This window comes from Lissotriton helveticus, chromosome 7 (genome assembly GCF_964261635.1).
Source record: "Lissotriton helveticus chromosome 7, aLisHel1.1, whole genome shotgun sequence".
In the NCBI taxonomy this organism is placed as follows: Eukaryota; Metazoa; Chordata; class Amphibia; order Caudata; family Salamandridae; genus Lissotriton; species Lissotriton helveticus.
In genome coordinates, this window is record NC_136068.1 from 500,683,262 (window position 1) to 500,702,462 (window position 19,201).

Genomic DNA, 19,201 nt, shown 5'->3' on the forward strand with positions numbered 1-19,201 from the left:
AGATGAATACTGCAACAATTTCCTTTCAGATCTTCTAAATACTTTTACTGCAAACATGACATTTTTCATTTTTCCAAACCTTGTTAATGGGCGGTTTCGATTGCACAAGTATTCTCATGTGAGGGGACCTGGATTTAAATGTTGCTAAGTTCTAGGCACAGGATTTATTGGTGTTGGCATGATACTCACATTTTATTAGTTTTGGGCTGTAATGGACACAATAACGAGGATGATTTATGGTACACAGCCCACCTTTTGCTTTGATAAGTCAAAAGCATCTTAATGTCAGAAGTCCCTCAACAGAAATATGCCTGCTTTACAACTATCTACCAGGATTCAGCCAGACACAGATTTTAATTGCGAGGCTAGACCTGCAGGCTTTGGTTCGTAACCACTGAGCTGTCACTGTCATAAAAATAAATATTATGCACTGTAGGAAACTGGGTTTTTGCTGTAGTACCCCCCCACACACACTTTTTGCCTGGTATCTGATGCAACTTTGACCAAAGAGCACTGGGTTCATGCTAACCAGGTCCCCAGTGCCAGTGTTCTTTCCCAAAAACTGTGCAATTGTACCCTAATTGACAATGCCTTTAGTACCCTCTGTAAGTCCCTAATAAATGGTACCCCTGATACCAAGGGACTGAGGTACTAAAGAGGCTCCCAAGGGCTGCAACGCAAATTGTATCACCCTAAGGGGCCCCTCACCAAGCACATGCAAGACTGCCATTGCAGGCTGCGTGTCTTGGTACAGACCCAAAAGTGAAAAAACAACATGGCACACATCCCTATGTGCCATGTCCCCTAATATTGCATGTATTATTTCTATGTCGCCCCTACAGCATGCCTTAAAGCCCCAAGGCAGGGTGCCTTATATTACATGTCAGATCCTATCATGTCTGGCTCCTATCTAAGCTGATATATTTTTGTTGCAAATATTATGGATGCTTACAGTGAAAGCTGATATGTTTCTATTGTTTTTTTTATAGGAGTAAAAATATCTATTATCCTTGCAACAGGGGGTCAGAAATCTAACCCCTGAGGATTCTCCAGCTTGTGGCACTTGAGAGTGCCAGGTGAGTACTGAGAGCCCAGTAGCCAAAGCACAGACATTTCCGCTGGATTCTCACTAGTCCTGGAATTCAGAAGCGTGTGTTCTCTAGACATGAAACCTACAGATGTGGGTTCTAATCATGGCTTTAACACTTAATCATTAATTGGGTGATTCTAGCACACATGCTAACCCTCCCGATTCAGGCGGAACATTACTGATTTCAAGGTAAGTCTCCCGCCTCCTGATTCTTGCATAGAACAACCCGATTCCTCAGTGGGCTACAACTTACAAGGACTGTTTTTGTGCGACTCGGCGTATGCACTGCCAGTAAACTGCTCCTGCAGTCGAGTGTGCATTTGTCATGCTCTTTTTTCCTGCCATGGTGCTTTTTCCAAACACCTTCATGACAGTTGAGCAAAAAAGGTATGTTTGCATTTTTCATACGCGATCCTGCAGCAGCACACTTGCAAGTCCCAAACATGCCAATAGGCCCAATTCAGGCCTCAATAGAAGTCAATGGGAGAACTACATTCTCCTGATTAATAATTTAATCACCCACTTTACTCTTGTAAAATGTTGGCATATACGGAGTCTAGGCAAAATGCCTAATTTTCATTTGCTGCCATCTGTAAATGTATGTAAGGCAAATATGTAAGACTGTTTAGTGAACACAGTCACAAATCTTCTCCCAGCCTCCTGTTGATGTGAAGCAGTCCTTTTATTCCTACCTCAATTTTAATTTAAAAAAAAACAGTGTGCAAATAATTATCATCTCTGAGGAGTTAGAAGGCAGACCAAGGCAGGACCCTGAAGAGTCTTCTTGTATGGTTCTTCACCTGCCTGAGGTATGGATTACTCCTTCCTGAGGCCACAATGCTGTAACACTACATGTGTAAAAGTCAGGTATCCACAAAAACAGACCACAGTTACTGGAGGGAAAAAAACTTCCAGGCAAATATTCCAGATGAAGATTGGATGACTCCGAACGAAGGAGAAGCTGAAGAATCCCAGTACAGGAGACTAAGGAAAGGTGAAAGAAGGATTTGCGGAAAACAAGGCACATCTGTGCAGTAGGGCGAAGCACTGCCAGAAATACTATGACTCCATTGCAACACACTCTTAGCCCTTTCATAAGAATAGGAGAGGAACAGGAAGTGTTCAAGATCACATGAACAAGCTCCATTCTGGAAAGGGAAATGAACATAGGAAATACACTGTTTCATTATTTTTTTTTTTAAATCTATTTATTTATTTGCATTCATTTATAAAGTGCAGCATTACAATAGGCACATCATTACAAACAAAGCAGCCCTACAACCTTTCATGGGCGGTAATGCACCGACAGTGTGACACATCAAGAGGGCGCTATAACAGTACATGTAGTTAGTCCTTAGGCGAATCACGAGCGTCCAGATTTGTTTTAAAAAAAAAAGAGTCAATACGCCCCGCCCCTCTGTGGGGGGGACAAGCCTTACATATGCATCACAACCCCTAATGATGAACATTTGCAACAAAACAAGAACATCTAACTGCGATACTGTCACTGTCACTGCCTTCCAACGGCACCACAGGTGCATAAGGGTACACCTTTCTCGTGAGGTATAATTCCCGGCGAAAGCATTTGTATGCCACCGCCAGCAGCAGTGGAGTGGGGCGTGCCGGCGCCGCTAACGGATGAAAGAGCGCAGTGATCCGCTCCAAAGTGTAAGACGGCTCATCCGTGGCAGTGTCTTCTCTTCCCCGGTCCGCTAACCAGCGGGCAATCCATTGAAGTTGCGCACCCCAAATAAAGTCACGCAGGATCTTGTTAAGATTATAGAAGAAGGACGCGGGTATAAACAGTGGCAGATTCGCAAAATAATATAGAAGGCGAGGGAGCATCACCATTTTGGCGAGGGCCACTCTGCCTGTGGGCGTCAGTGGAAGCGTGGAACAGAACCCAATTTGGGCTCTGAGCGCCGTCACCGCTCTTCCCAGATTACCGTCTAGCAGGTCTGTCGGTTGGCGGTAAATCTGGATCCCCAGATACTTGAATGTGTCCGCCCGCCACTGGACTCACGTGCCATGGAGACTATACTCCGGGTCAGGTACCTCATTGCTAAATGCATATAGGCATGACTTGCCTGCGTTTACTCGGAGCCCCGAGAGGTCGGCGATACGGCTTAGCAATTTGGCCATTAGCTCCGGTATGTGGCCCACGTCTCGGACAAAGACCAACAGGTCATCAGCGTACAATGACACCTGGTGAACACCGTCACCTAGTGGGATACCATTTGCCAGAAGCTGCCTCATGGCCGCAGCCAGGGGTTCCATGGCTAACGCGAAGAGCAGCGGCGACAGGGGGCAACCCTGACGGCTACCCCTGCCTACCGCCACTGCTTCCGAGACGTACGGCCCCATCCGGACACGGACCACAGGGTTATTATACAAGAGTCCCACCAACTGTAGAAAGTTCACCTCCAGTCCATACGCCTCCAACACTGTCGACAGGTAGCCCCACTCCGGGCAATCGAAAGCCTTTTCTAAGTCAAGCACCAGGCACCCCGCCCTGGGCCAGGCCGCCGTCGCTTCCGCTGCTACCCTGAAGTACCTCCTGAGGTTCAGGGATGTGGATCTCACTGGTACGTAACCATTCTGATCCGGATGTACTAAGTGTGGAACCGCCGATGCCAAACGCTCCGCAAGAAGTTTGGCGAATACCTTATAGTCAGTATTGAGCATCGCCAATGGGCGATAGGAGCTCAAGGACATGGGGTCCCTGTCAGGCTTAGGTAGGGACACTAAAAACGCTTTCCTCAGAGATGGTGGGAGGTGGCCGGCGTCGACCGATGCCCTATACACCCGAAGGAGCATAGGCGCTAGGATGTCTCTGTTTGCTTTGTAGTATTCGGCCGGTAGGCCGTCCGGTCCCGGTATTTTCCCAGTCGCCAGTGCTTGAATCGCGTCTCCCACTTCCTCCAGCGTGAGCGGGGTGCCAAGCTCCTCGTTCTGGCTCTCCGTGACGGAAGGCAGAGCGACCGACTCCAGAAATTCTGTCAGCGAGTGTGCATGGCCAGTGCCACGCGACCTATAGAGTTCCCGATAGTGATCGGTCAACGCCGATGGATCTCACGCTGTGTGTATACCACTTTCACGTCCTCAGCACAAATGGCACAAATTGGAGCCTTGCGTTCTGTCCTTCGCACCAACCAGGCTAGCAGACGACCTGCCCTATCCGCCTTGGCATGCGTTTTGGCTGTATGCGCTGCGAAATTGTGGCACCTCGGCCGTTCAAGCAGGACAGCATGCTCTCCACGAAGTTCCCCCAGTTTGCCCGCATGCCTACCAGTCCCTTCCCCTTCCCTTTCATAGCGTAGAAGTTTGGACTCTATGTGAGTTAGGGATGCAGACACCCGTGCGCGTATATTCCATGTGGCACCCATGCAATGTCCACAGATAGTCACTTTGTGGGCATCCCATTCCATCCCGAGATCACTTGCTGTGTCTTCGTTTTCTTCAAAGTAGGAGAGAATGGCTGTGCCCAGGGAAGACCTAAACTCAGCGTCCTCTAACGCTGCAGGCTGCAGCCGCCATGTGGGCACTGGGGGTCTCTCCACCGCCCAGCTGAGCTGAAACCACAGGGGGTTGTGATCTGAGTGTGTTCTACCTAGGTATTCTGACCTGGACAGAAGTGGGAGCAGAGACTGGGAGCCTACTATTCAATCTAGGCGGACATGGAGATCGTGTACTGCCGAGTAGTAGGAGTATATTTTATCCACAGGGTGCTGTACGCGCCAAAGATCGTGTATGTCCCAGTGCAATAACCAGTTCCTCAGGGCCTGTGCTGTCGATGTCGCTGCCACTGCGCGAAGGGGCGGGAAGGAGCTAGGTGTGTGTCCAGTACCATGTTAAAGTCTGCGCGTACCAGCCATGGGAGGCCCGCGTAGCGCTGAAGGGTGGGATTTAGTGACGCCAGGAAGGTGGGTTGGTCTGTGTTGGGGGCATAGATAGAACCCAACAGTATCTCCTGCCCATTGAGCCTCCCCCTAACAAAAGAGTACCTCCCCTCCTTGTCCACCTGCGCATCCGTGCATGTAAAGGGGAAGCCAGCTCTTACCCATATCAGAGTGCCGCGAGCTTGCGTTGAGTAGGTTGTGCCATGAAGCTGCCCTCTCCAGCGCCTACGGAGTCGCTCCAGTTCTACCTGGGACATATGCGTCGCCTGGAGAAGTGCAATTCCCACCTTGTGTCGCTGCATATAGGCAAAGACTGAATATCTGCGCGACCGATTGTGCGTGCCGTGGATGTTCCAAGCCATAACGTTGGTGCATGCCATGGTTTGTGTCATAGTGCAGTCACCCAGGGAGTTAGGGGGGTCACCGCGCTAGGCCAAGGGCTGGGCCTTCGGGGGGTATTCGCTGAGTGCCGCTTCTGGAACATGTAAACCAGAATTAACATTGTAACTGTATGGGCGATTTCCCAACGGGGTATGCGTCCAAACCAAATAATATGATTACTCTTCAAAGTGATTTGTCCACAACTCAGGTGTATGTGGTGAAGTGCGCAGCCAGTAGTGCATCATGGTGCTCCCTCACCCAGGGCCCTTAGAGTGTCTGAGGCATTCATGGAAAGTCTAATCAGTGAGGCACACCGGGCTAACTTGGGTCATCTAGTGGGAGCAACTTGCGCGTTAAGCGCCAGACCCCTCCCCATGCAGGGCGCAGCTCTGTACCTGCGGCGCGCCATTGAGACCCAAACCTAAGCCTGCGCGGGGCGCAAAAGCCCATAGCCCACCACAACAGCATGCTGCAACAATCAGATAAAGGATACAGTGGGCATTGTGAGTAACACAAGGCAGTGTATCAGACAGTCTCAAGTCTGCCTCTGGTCACACTATGAAGTCAGCTGTCTGGGGTTTTACCACAGGCATAGCAGTGTCGTCTGACATCACAGTGGATGGTGAGGTTGATCCACTGGCGTGTGCTTCGTTCAGTTGCCCGTAGCTCAGGTCGTTGCTTGTGTTCACCGCTCCTATCGTCGCGACCGCCTCTAGGGCCTCCTGTCGTTCCTGCCGCATTTTCTCAGGGCTGGGCGCAGCTTGTCCCAGACCTGCACCTTGCCGGGACCCTCTCTTCCTCCTCCACCTCCTGGAGCGCTGTTCCTGCTATCCGCCTTCTTCCGGGCCCGTCGGCCTCGTCCCCGACCATCGCCCCGTCTCCTCCAGCCAATCCCAAACCTCCGACGGAGCCTCAAAGAAGTGCGTGCCCTCCTTGGTGACCACTCTTAAACGGGAAGGGAACAGTAGTGAATAGGGCAGTTCCAGTTCTCGCAGCTGCTTCTCCACTGCTAGGAATGAGCCACACCTCCAATGCACTGTTGCCATATAGTCTGGGAAGAACAGCACTTGGCTATTGCCCACTTTGAGGTCTCCCATCTTCCGAGTTTCACGGAGCACCGTATCGCGGTCCCGGTAGTTGAGAAGCCTGAAGAGGAACGGGCGGGGCTGAGTTCCAGGCCTCTTGGCTTGCGCTGGCACCCTGTGCGCTCTTTCCACCACGAAGTGAGGAGACAGCGCTCCAGTCGGCAGGAGTGTCCGCAACCAACCTTCCGTATACTGTTCAGGGTTCTGCCCTTCCTCTCCTCTGGCAGACCCACCCCTTGGACATTATTGCGCCAAGAGCACCCTTCCGCATCCTCCGCGCGGTCTTCTAGCGCATGGACTCTATCAACCAGGTCCTGTAAAGCTGAGGCATGATTGTGTACCACCGGCTGCAACTCCTGAACCGTTTGGCGCTGTGCAGCAACTGACTCTGGTTGCTTACGGTGATCCGTGTGCAGCAGTGTGAAGTCAGAGGTGACTTTATCAAGTCGTGCTTACAGGGAGGTTTTGGCCTGCGCCAAGGTAGTCCCAATTTGTTCCACCGCCGCCAGAACCGTGTCCATTTTGGCTGCCAAGGCGGTTGCGGGTTCCTGCGATGGGTCAGGACCACTTACTTCCTGAAGCTTCGCCTGTGACTTGTCTCTCAGCCTGCCCATTGCAAGCTGCTGCGCCGTGGGCATCAATGCGTCCGGTTCAGGTCCAGTAACGATGGCAGGGGGGGGGGAGTCAACCTTTTCAAGGGGCCAATGCTGTGGGCCAGTGAAAGGCAGGTTTGCCTGGGTAGACCACTACCACCAGGAAACACCGTCTAAATGCCTCGAGGACAGTCCGGCCCTGATCCTTCAGTGCGCGTTCCTCCTCAGGGGAGCGTATAGGTGCAGTCAGCAATGCTCTCCCAGTGCTCTCCAGCAGTGCCTGGGGTGCCCCTCCTCCCAAGTCCTGATCGCTGAGGCGGCCTCAGTGTCTAGTGTTGCCGGCAAAAGATGGGAATGACTGGTGCGGCTCAGGGACGGGGACCTCTCATCCTGTGGATGGTTAAAATGGCGCCCGGAACAAAATGGCGTATTCCGCGGCCTGCCGCACCCTCTTCACCTCGCGGCCTCGGCCTCCGCTACCCTGTTGCGCTCCTTGGCTCCTGCTTCAATACCGGATGCCCCCGCAGCTGCCAGAGAGTCAGCGCGCAGTATCCCGGGTCCCAGTGACTCACCGGGTGACAGTAGATACCGACAACTTCAGCATAGCGGGCGCTCACCGGGGCCAGGCTGCACTCCTGCCGTCCGCCGCTGAGTCACCGCTGTGCACTGTAGCGGTCCGTTAACCCTCCGCTGTCACCTCCAGGCTTGTGTCCAGCCCTCAGGCCACATCAGCGCCAGTATGAGCGCGCCGCTGCCTGCCTCACCGGTGCCGCTCGTGCTCTGGGCCCGCCGGCGGCGGAGACCCCACCACCTCCGCGCTCTCTTACTCTGGGGCACTCCCGTGGGCTAGCTGCGTGGGCTCCCTCGTCCCACCGCTGTAATGGTCAATGGCGGTGCGCCACCTTCCACCCTCGGCGCCCGGGAACCAGCCTCTTCAGGGCCTCGCCTCACGGTCCCCCTCTCAGTCTCTCAGGGCACCACCCGTCACCTGACCTCTTGCTCCGGGGCCGCCGCCTCACACCACAGGCCTGCCCAGGGGTCCGCAGTGCCGATCAGGCCCGGCTTCCTCGCCTCCTTCTCAGCGCCGAGGCCGGGGGGTTTCGTGCGCAGCTAGGACCGGCCTGGTCTCGCGCCTTCGCAGCGATCTTGCGCCCCCTCAGCCCGACGGCCGATTCCACACCGCTGCGGCCTCGGTACAGTCTCGTTGACACACCGGCAGGCTTCTCAGGTAGTCCCGCACCTACTCCGCCCGGTGTGAGTGGTTGTAATGCGCTCTCACAGGAGAATTGCAGGAGAAATCAGGGCCCTACGGACGGAGCTCTATGGAGTCACGTCCGCCATGTTGCCTGGCTGGCCACGCCCCCCGAAATACACTGTGTCATCATCTTGAGAAGTAAAGAAAAGGAAAAAGAAAAAGTGGACTGGAGTACTAGTTAAACTTCCCAAATAAGGGCTTTTACATGCACTCAAACAAGTGACAACCCTATGTTGCCAGCTGAGCCCAGCACTTACTTTTGAGCTCCAGCAAGAGCAGAATCACTTAAGGACGTGACGCCAGGCAGGAAAACACACCCCGGCACAAAAAGTACAGAACCAAAATTTCAGACCACAAAAGTACTCAGGTAAGTAGCGCCCAGACACTTTGTGCTTTGGCTAGCACCCTCAGGTCCACCACAGCCCGACATATCCACAACCCCCCCTTACGAAGTTGCAGATGCAAGAGGCGCCCACCGAGAGCTGTGGACACAACAGCCACTCTGTGTGGTTCCAGGAAGACTAATGATTCCCTAGACTTCAGGCTATAGGTAAGTTCATGCAAAACACCAAATGGTCCTGTTGTTTCCATTATTCAGCTCAGAGCACTGGACAAAAGACATAAGAATTGGCTTGCACAAATGTGATGAATTCTATATTCATATCCTATGTCCTAGACGTTCAATACATCAGTTAATGACGGCAACCTTTTCCCTCCTTCCTCAATGTTATGTACCATAAAACACCTTAATACTGATGTGGTTTAGGTGTGCTGCTATGTTAATGTTAAATAAAATTAAAAAGAAATACCAAGGATCTCACCTGGAGACGTTCTTGCCTATTGCTTGTGCAATTGGCAACGTGTTAGGAACACTCATGCAGTTGGAAATGTTGTTTCGAGGATAGACATAGAGGAATCCCATGCACATTTCATCCTTCGTGCCCAATCCACCCTGAAAGAGAGGAGCACACACTTAGTACTTTTGATGCATCGGAAAAAACAAAGCATTTGTGTCCGATAGTTTAGTATGGAACAAGCATTTTTGTATGATAGGTGCAGAGGTGCCTATACTTTTTTGTAAGGGAATCACAATTGACATCATCATTTTATGATTTAAATATCATCATGTGTGAAGCTGTGAGCTGAAAGGGCTGCCGCCCTATGAGCTGCTGTTTGTGATCCCCGGTATGCCAGGAGAGGAGGCTGTTGTAAAGGGAAAAGGCCATCACCCTGAGGCCTCACATAGCTGTGAAGGAGTTGGCTACGACATGTGTAAGAAGAGGAACAATTCAACTACCCAAATCCAAGAGCACTAAAGACCTTAAGCAAGATTTACAGTGTAACCGGAGGATCACCATGGACGCCTGCCACTCCGACCACAGGATCCAGAGCTCTGCTCAATGCTGGTCTACATCTATGCACTCAGATACTTCACCACAACCCTCCAGTCAGAGCAGGTAGGTCTGAATACCAGGCTGCCGGCCTCTGCAGGAACTTGCTCTAACTTACGTGGTACGACGCGGAGACACTGTGACTGTCGATAAGCCATTGTGGAACTTCTAAGACTTAAATTCACTAACAGGGCCTAGCTTGTATGGCACCTCACGTAACTGGGGAATAACTACAGACCTTAGGCAGGGAGGTGGGGCTTGAGAAGTTGTCCCAGAAAGCGCTAGTGGGCCTACCTTGAGAAGGCTGTATGTATTATTTGTGGTGTGTCTTATTATACTTTGTGTTCATATATAAATACTACCTTTTATATAAGAGCAAATATTTGAATGAACAATCATTTATTTGGGATTTTTGGACGTATTTTATAGGGCCTGATTACGATGTCAGTCAGAACGAAACCTCCCGACTCCTTGTCGGATTCTGTTCCGACCGACTCGCAGTTGGAGGTTCCGACTGACCGATTATGATGCTTCCGAACACCGTTTGGAAAGTATCCCATTTACCTCAATGGGAGTCCGTGTTCCAACCAACAACATAGGTTCCCATTGAAAAAATGGGTGGTTTCAGAAAACCTTGCAGCCTGTGGCAGGCACCCCATGGTGCTTGTCACACTGGGCATGGTTCTACAGGGGGGTCCCTTGGGTACCCCCCGACCCCCAAACAGAGGCCTCAGGATGAAGGGGGGCCTGCTAGGGGTCCCCAAAGTCAGTTTGTGACAGCCTTTTTGTCTCAGACAGTCCGAGTCAGAAAGGCGGTCCGAATCCGACATCAAAATACATCGGTAGGAAACGTGGTCCATAGAGCTGTACGATTCAGCTTCGACCAAGTCAGAGTTTTGAATCCCTGTCAGAACCAATTCGGAATGACCGAACGGTTACCTTTCCATCATAATCGGTCGGCGGGATATGTTTCCAACTCGGTCGAAAACATAGGTTCCGGCACGGTTTAGAAAATCTGAATGCCGTTCGGAGCCTTTCCGACTGACATCGTCATCCGGCCCTAAGTTGTTAGCTTGTGTTCACCAAACACCTACCTACTCCTGAGAATCCTGGGACTGCTCGACCGGCCTAGATATATCAGGAGTAAAAGACCTCAACCACCACAGTTGGGCCTAGTAGCTCCTTTTTGCCCCGTGACCCTCTGAAAGGGGTCCTGACACCTTCCTATGTTGCCATCCATCAAAAGCCCTTCTTCTGGTTACTAGACACCCAAAAGGTGGTGCCAGGCTAATGGAGGAAAATCCTCTACACAGAGAGAGACTAGCTGGCTGTCATGTGCAAGAATCGCCAGCAGCCATCTTAGCCTCTGTTTTTAGAGATGATACTGCACTGTGGCTGCTTGGGATCAGGTAGGATAACAGAGTGTCACCTCAGTAGCCTGTATGAACAATCTACCACTATCTGTCAGGCTATGCTTGAGCAATGGATCCTTGTGCATTTGCCAACCATGCCATTAGTTACCAGACAATGAAAGGTCAGGATAACTGTGTTGACACTCACACTGACATCTCTACTCACAGGTAGTGCGCAAAGCTCGTCTGCACTAATTATATTTTGGTCCCGAAAGCATGCCAACAGGGTCTACACAGCCACTACAATAATTGATAAAAACATGGGGCTTTAGAAAAATCAGCTCATAGGTTACCTCAATTGCTATGGAGCACTTAGCATCCACCAACTAAAGTGCAACATAACCATGTTCCATGATGTGATTCTGACTCTCTGTGCTTCAAGAGACACTAGAGGATAGGGACACTAACTATAAGAGACACCATAGAGCAGGCACAGTGCCTTTATGCCTTAGGGCACAAGGACTAATGTTGCTTTTGAAAAAGATAGGATGACCCAGAATCCCTTCATTGGCCTCTGAGAAATACTTACAACTGTGATGTTTTTGCGATCCATTGTGTTGTAAGTGCACTCTACGACAATCTCATCCCCCTAAGAAAGGAAACAAATAAAGAATAAGCATCTCCGGGCTGCTGAGCTCAAAAAAATCACATAAAGAGTTTTTACAGAAAGAAGAGAAAGGGAGAAAAAAAAGGACCAAAGGAAAACGAGAGACGACAAAACAGAATGTACTGTAAGGGAGTGCAAGAGAGACGGAGGAAAGGTGAGGATGAAGAAATGCACGGAGAGAAACAGACAAAAGGTTTGCCAGTAATCATTATCGCTGGTGGTCGGGATACATAGATAAACAGACCAGTGAATCCCTTGGCAAATGTGTGATCGCAGAGGTTGCCACTCACCAGCCAGACCACAGAGTTAGCAACTGCCTGAAATAGGTTCAACTCAAACAACAGGACAAAGGTAGGCAAATAACTCTTTTTACACACGGAATTGGTCTGTCATTTCCCAGCCCTGATGAATGACAAGGGCCAAAAACAAGTTGGCTAATTAAGGGATGCCTGGGGCATGGTACCCAAATCATTCCCACATATATTAATTTTAACCATACCTAGGGTACCTATCAATAAAGGCAATTCCTTTAGGTTTATACTAAGGTATTTTTAGGAATACCTGGATAATGGCTTATCCAGGTCTAAGCTTTATCAAGAAGTTATTCACAATTGACATTGAGTCTGCCCTGGTAGTATCATCTTACAAGGGTGGGGAAGATCGAAGATGATTAAGCATGCCACGAACTATGGATGACGCTTCCTCATCCAGAAAAAGTTGGCTTACCGGCTTACCGGCTTACCCTAGAGTGTAACACGATGATCAAATCAACCATTTCCTTAATCTCCACCCTATCTGTTTTGTGCTTTCGCAATGAGGTTTGGTCACTTGCAGAGAGCTGCCCACTAAAAATAATTTAACAATAAACCCTTTGGTCAACCTTTGCTGTGGAAGGCTGAAGGTTGAGCAAATAGGGTGTTAAGTTGTCATGGAGGACTGGATGCAGGATGGCCAGCACCCCCCCTGCGCGTGGCAGAAAGCCACATGCAGTGAGTTGGCACTGGGCAAGCCCACCACGAATCCATATGGTAAATTGGATGCAGGCTCTGGTGTGACACCATCCCTTGAGGACAACCTTCACTGTATATTTCTGAAGTCTATGTATGGTGGGGGTTGCTCACTTTTGGAGGGGCGGGTGCGGGTCCTAGCCGCAGCCTAAGCCGTGTCAAATGTGTGGATTGGATGCAGGGGCTGGCTGGAGGTTATCACTGAGATGCCATGAGTGATGTCATCAACGATGACATTTAACATATCATAAATGATACAATACGTGAGCCCAGAAACAGTACATGATGAGGGCACAAGTTATAGTTAATTTGCTAAACTATAACTGGTGTATTTCAGTGTATTTTTGTTTGTTTAGTGCTAGCTCATGTCTCATTGCAAAACCTAACTAAAATGTCAATTTAACCTTTGTTTTTTTCAGTGAATATATATTTTTGTACTAAAATGTTTCTATAGTAAAATTAGGGCGCTGTTAGGCAACTGAGGAGAGGCATAGACTAAGTAAAGAGATGTGAAAAGGGGGTGCTGTACTTATGCAGATGTCTAACTCTTTAAATAATGTTAGCCCCTTTAAAAAGACATTAGATATCAACTTACAAAACACCCATACTTCCCCTCACATTGTCCTTGGATGCTTGATTCCGGTCCTGTAGTGACTTCTTAATCCTCATTTACTTTAGCCTGGTCCTCAGGAAACTTGGTCCTCAGGAAACCCAACAGCTACTATTCCAGCACCTATTCATGAGCTCCTCTAATTTGTCCGAATACAAAATGTTAGCATTCAACTTTCTTTCCAAATAAATGCTGTGGGACAGATCAGGCCGATTTTATACATCTAGCGTGGCGTTGTGCTAAAGTGAAGTTGTTTTGGGATCAAGTGGTACAGTTGTTAAATGGAATCCTGAACTACAAACTGGACTGCACATTACAAATGTGCTTATTGGGACACTTAATTTATTTGAAATCTAAAAACAAAAAATTGACAGCAATTTTGCTACTATTAGCGAAAAGCAGAGTAGCCATGCCCTGGGACAGAAGGAAGGCCCCTACTATGGCTCAATGGATACGAGACTCTATCTACTGTAAATATAACTTATGCGGAAGAACTACCTACAGCCACTAAACCTTCTAACTTCTGGGAAACTCTTACCGATTACCTGCGAAAACATCCTGACGTCTTAGAAAGCAATAGGAGCCATGATAGAGAGTGTGTGAAAAAAGCTTCCAGTGGATGAGTAAAATGACTTGGATGGAAGTGAAGATTGTTAAGAGAAAGAAAGGATTCAAAGGAAGAGGTGACATGGAAAGAGAGAGAGAGAGGGTCAGGGTGTGTTGAGGAGCCTACCATTCGGAGAGTAGAAATGTTCAGGAGGAGTCTTGTCTCTTGTAGATTGAAGTCGTAATTCATGTCCCGACCCAGAAACCCGATCTGAGACCCATTCCTGGTGAGAGAAGGGGAGACGTGTTACTACTCACAGCACCCAGATATCCAGTGTGGTGTTATCTATATGGAACAAGCATTGGAAAAGCCAATAGAGCAGGATTTATAAAAAACTAATACACAGCAGTATCAGCAGTAATCCAAACATCGGCAAAATTATGCTTGGATGAGCATCATCTTTCCATTTAATACTGCTTTATGCCCAAGAATTATCACAGTAATCAAATTGCCAACATTATGCCCAGAGTGGGTATTATCATATCCTGGCTGAAGATCAAGTCAGTACTATAATTTTATAAAAGTAAAAGATATAATTCGCTTTATCATTCATCATTGTAGATAAGTTGTAAATATCATTTCAATAAGTAATGCTTCAACTCTTTTGTGTATGTGACAACAATCTGACTTACCAAAAAGCATCTAGACAATTACATGCTCAAGGGGATAGGGGACCCCAAAGTTTTTATAACTCAAGCCCACGTAGGTGTGGTGTTTGCTCTGTATAGTTTAGTTGACAAAGTTCTACTCAGTGTTCAAATCACGGGCAGCTCCTCCACTAAGGTGGAGGAGTGTCGCCCCACTGCTTTCCTCTAGTGCGAAAAGCAGACACAGAAAATAGTAAAACTACCATTTTGTGTTTCTGCTTCTCGCACTGCAAGAAAGCAGAAGTGTTTGGTTGCGGGCGGGCGGGCAGGCGGGCGGGCGTGTTGGCGGGTCTGCTCTACGAGCAGGGCTGCGCAGGGGAGGAGTGCTGTGCCCACTCCTGAAGGAGCATGACTGGTTTGGTAAAAGGGTTTAGTTGACAAAGTTCTACTCAGTGTTCAAATCACGGGCAGCTCCTCCACTAAGGTGGAGGAGTGTCGCCCCACTGCTTTCCTCTAGTGCGAAAAGCAGACACAGAAAATAGTAAAACTACCATTTTGTGTTTCTGCTTCTCGCACTGCAAGAAAGCAGAAGTGTTTGGTTGCGGGCGGGCGTGCAGGCGGGCGGGCGTGTTGGCGGGTCTGCTCTACGAGCAGGGCTGCGCAGGGGAGGAGTGCTGTGCCCACTCCTGAAGGAGCATGACTGGTTTGGTAAAAGGGTTTAGTTGACAAAGTTCTACTCAGTGTTCAAATCACGGGCAGCTCCTCCACTAAGGTGGAGGAGTGTCGCCCCACTGCTTTCCTCTAGTGCGAAAAGCAGACACAGAAAATAGTAAAACTACCATTTTATGTTTCTGCTTCTCGCACTGCAAGAAAGCAGAAGTGTTTGGTTGCGGGCGGGCGGGCGTGTTGGCGGGTCTGCTCTACAAGCAGGGCTGCGCAGGGGAGGAGTGCTGTGCCCACTCCTGAAGGAGCATGACTGGTTTGGTAAAAGGAACATTAAAAACAATGACCTGTCAGCTGGGCTGGCAGGCCACAATAGCTTAGTTATGCATGCAACTTGCGAAAATATGAATATATCGCACCCCTAAATGGTGGGTACTCATATGGTCTATCCTGTTTGCTTGCACAGTGTGCCAAGAACATGCCACCCACTGTAAATGGTGTAAAAAACACTTGTGAGACAAGACACCACATTACAGTACAACAGAAAACATAGAAGAAGTAATCCCTGTGACGTACTTCTGATAATGCTATATTATTGCATCATGGTCAAAGCCACACACTAAAAATGGGAGAAAAGGATATATTTAAAATGTATCAGATGTTCCTGATGCTGCTCCTCAGGTGTTGGCATTCACCTATGGGTAGCGTATTCCATCCGGAATACGCTACCATAGATGTCAAGCCATGTCTTTCCTGGCTCTCCACACCACTGGAGTCAAGCTATCCAGGCTGATGAAGGCTGATAGCCAGAAACCGGTCCTTGGATGCTTGATTCCGGTCTGGGAAAGACATGGCTTGGTAGTTCGGACTGGACTGTTCCCATGAGGCACAGGGTCAGAGCTGATTTGCATATAGCCAGTGTCTAACCCAGGGTGGTGTGGAGTGAAAAAAACGATGGATTTAGGCCCAGATCCTTGTACTGGGGTGAATGTATGACATTGTTCTACATTCTGTCCATCAACAGTGTTTTTTTGCAATTTTCACCCCAAGTGGGCTGGGTATGCTCAGACGTGAGTCCCAGGCTCTCCACACCACTGGAGTCAAGCTATCCAGGCTGATGAAGGCTGATAGCCAGAAACCGGTCCTTGGATGCTTGATTCCGGTCTGGGAAAGACATGGCTTGGTAGTTCGGACTGGACTGTTCCCATGAGGCACAGGGTCAGAGCTGATTTGCATTTAGCCAGTGCCTAACCCAGGGTGGTGTGGAGTGCAAAAAAACAATGGATTTAGGCCCAGATCCTTGTACTGGGGTGAATGCATGACATTGTTCTACATTCTGTCCATCAACTGTGTTTTTCACATATTGGATATTGGCATGGGCAAGTTATAAGATATATGCAAATTTACGAGGTACAATTAGTGTGTTGGTAAGGGTAACAGTCTTAGTTGCACTAGTGAATGGGCAAACTACACATTGTCCACACGGGAAGAAGCCATGGACTGGGGGTAGGTTCCACAATGGTTGTTGTGCAGGAGGAGTCTTTTATTCTGGGCCTAGTGTTACTGAGTAAATCGTTTAGGTTGGCAGTTCTTTTAAACGCAAACGTTGGAGTACTTAGGTTATGGTCACCAAAATTCAGGATTTTCTAGTGTTTACAAATGACCCGTCTGATCATATTTGATTCTGGTGTAAAGGTGGTAACATGTATCATGTGTTCAGTTTTTTCTTTTGGTTGGGTATCAAGGAGTAATTCTTTGTTGGTGTTGCATGCTCTCTTTTGAGCTGTCTTGATTTTACTGGCTCACATTACGTGGACCAGAAACACACACCCAACGACGTAAAGTGGGTTGTCCTAGAACATCTGTGTTATAGTGACAATCTAGAACACAGACTTCTGGAGAAATGGCAGTGGTGGGTGTACAAATTCCACACCGACTCCGTAGAACTAAATGACACTATCAAGTGAGGCCTGTTACGTTGAAAATAAACAATTTTAAGAGTCCTTCCAACCTAGAATAGCACAAAATTATAACACACTCTGAATATAAGGTCTGGTCACTAGTTCCAAGCTAATTGGACACTACTACCCATTGTAAATGGGTATCTGTGAGAACAAACACCTTTTACATACCCACCAATTTTAATATCCACCGGGTCTATAAAGTATACGATAAACATCTCACTAATAAAAGTCCATCTTAATGTTTGCGAGGAACCCTCGGGTCAGCCATTATGAATCAATAATTGACTGCAGACTGTGCCCGCTAGTATGTGACTGAGGGATCAAGAAGGACATGACTTGTTTGCTTTTGTCCTCTCCTCCCCTCTCTCCATACTACAAGATGGTTTTGTGGTTCCAAGAATATTACACTTGTCAAGTAGACATTTCAATAACCAATGCCGATTAGGACTGGAGCATTGCCAACTAGACACTGCATCAGTGTATTTCCTTTTGCACTCACAAAACACTTAATTCTATTCAGCATACACCTGGTAAAAGTCCTCAATGTCTCCTACGATAGATTTAGTATGGAAAACTATCATGCCTTGGAAGCAGCATGACAAGGCTGTTTTCTCCTGCGGTTTGGTTACAAACAAGCTTTAAATACGGAAGCGGGCAATGGTGCCGTTAGTATGCGGTCTCAAGGGAGAGAAGTAGGTTATTGAACCAGAGGCAGCTTTGACGGGGGCCTCCTTTTTCCTTCAGATGGAATACGCTACCCATGGTGACTACCAACACCTGAGGAGAAGCATCAGGAGCATCTGATAAATTTTAAATATATCCTTTTCTCCCAATTTTTAGTGTGTGACTACAAGCCCCTCTACCCCTGGTTTTGACCATGATGCAATAATATAGCATTATCAGAAGTATGTCACAGGAATTACTTCTTATATGTTTTATGTTGTACTGTCACATGGTGGCCTCATGAGTGTTATTTTACGAGGGGTTTTCACCCATTTACAGCGTGTGGCATGTTCATGACACATTGTGCAGGCACACAGGATAGACCATATGAGCACCCACCATTTACGGGTTCGATATATTCATATTTTCGCATAACTAAGCAATTGTGGCCTACCAGCCCAGCTGACAGGTCATTGTTTCTAAGGTTTCTTTTTGCTTTCAAATTAGAAATACAGATTATTTACTGGAACCACATGTATACAGTGCATGCGCATTAGGTGTGCATATTTTGCGTCCTTAATATAGGATTCAATAGGAATGGTCCATATGGGGCTGGACCCTGTGGACTCCTGATGAAGAACTAAAAGGGAAAAAGCTCAAAACATGTTAACAAAAACACATTACTGAGACAACCAGACTCATTAAAGTCAGTTTTTTTCAATAACAACCCCTGATTTTTAATCATACCAACCAGGGGCAGGAATAATAGAGTGGCCAACTAGATAGGTATTTAAAAATGTTCTTTCCCTTCCCGCTTCACTTCCCTGTACTACACATAGTCTATACAAATAAGTGCTCCTATGTATTTCGCAAGTTGCAGCACACCTCAATCCATAGAGGAATGAGATGAACCCCCAATGATGAAGCATGCCACCTACGAGCAACCCTGGTGGGTGATGGGTTTCTAGAAAAAAATTCATTTTTTCTGGAGTGATTACAACAAATGCTTGATGTATCCTAATTCCCAAAGGGCAAGTTTTCTTCAAAATACTCGATTTTTGTCTCACTACATAACTGTCAGGAGATTAAACCTAGCTGCTACATTTACCTCCGTCTACACATTGGTAGTTAGTAATCTCTGCTCAAACCCTGATGTGGTTAGAATCCAAGAGGCAAACTCATTTACTGCACCACAAGGCGCAGAGGAGATGCAGCATACAGGCAGAAGTGAGCTAAGACCTAGAGAACCTGCTGTTGCATCTCTGACGCTACAGAACAACAAGCTGGTCAGGTAGCATGCTGCAACAAAGATGGGGAAGGATACCAGAGCAGGTGAGGGGATTTTCATGGTCAAAAGGGTGGTGTGTCACACACAAGAGAAAACATG

At 48.2% G+C, this 19,201-nt stretch overlaps 1 protein-coding gene across 1 annotated transcript in view; it reads right to left on the minus strand.

The window, feature by feature from the left end:
- Positions 1-19,201, minus strand: part of LOC144768680 (putative DBH-like monooxygenase protein 2) — a 574,472-nt gene that overhangs the window by 78,704 nt on the left and 476,567 nt on the right. The window contains exons 9-11 of the mRNA XM_078652509.1: positions 14,064-14,160; positions 11,636-11,695; positions 9,125-9,255 (exon numbers count right to left, since the gene is read on the minus strand). Of these exons, the coding sequence (XP_078508635.1) occupies positions 9,125-9,255; positions 11,636-11,695; positions 14,064-14,160 (288 nt within the window). The remainder of the gene's footprint in view (positions 1-9,124; positions 9,256-11,635; positions 11,696-14,063; positions 14,161-19,201) is intronic.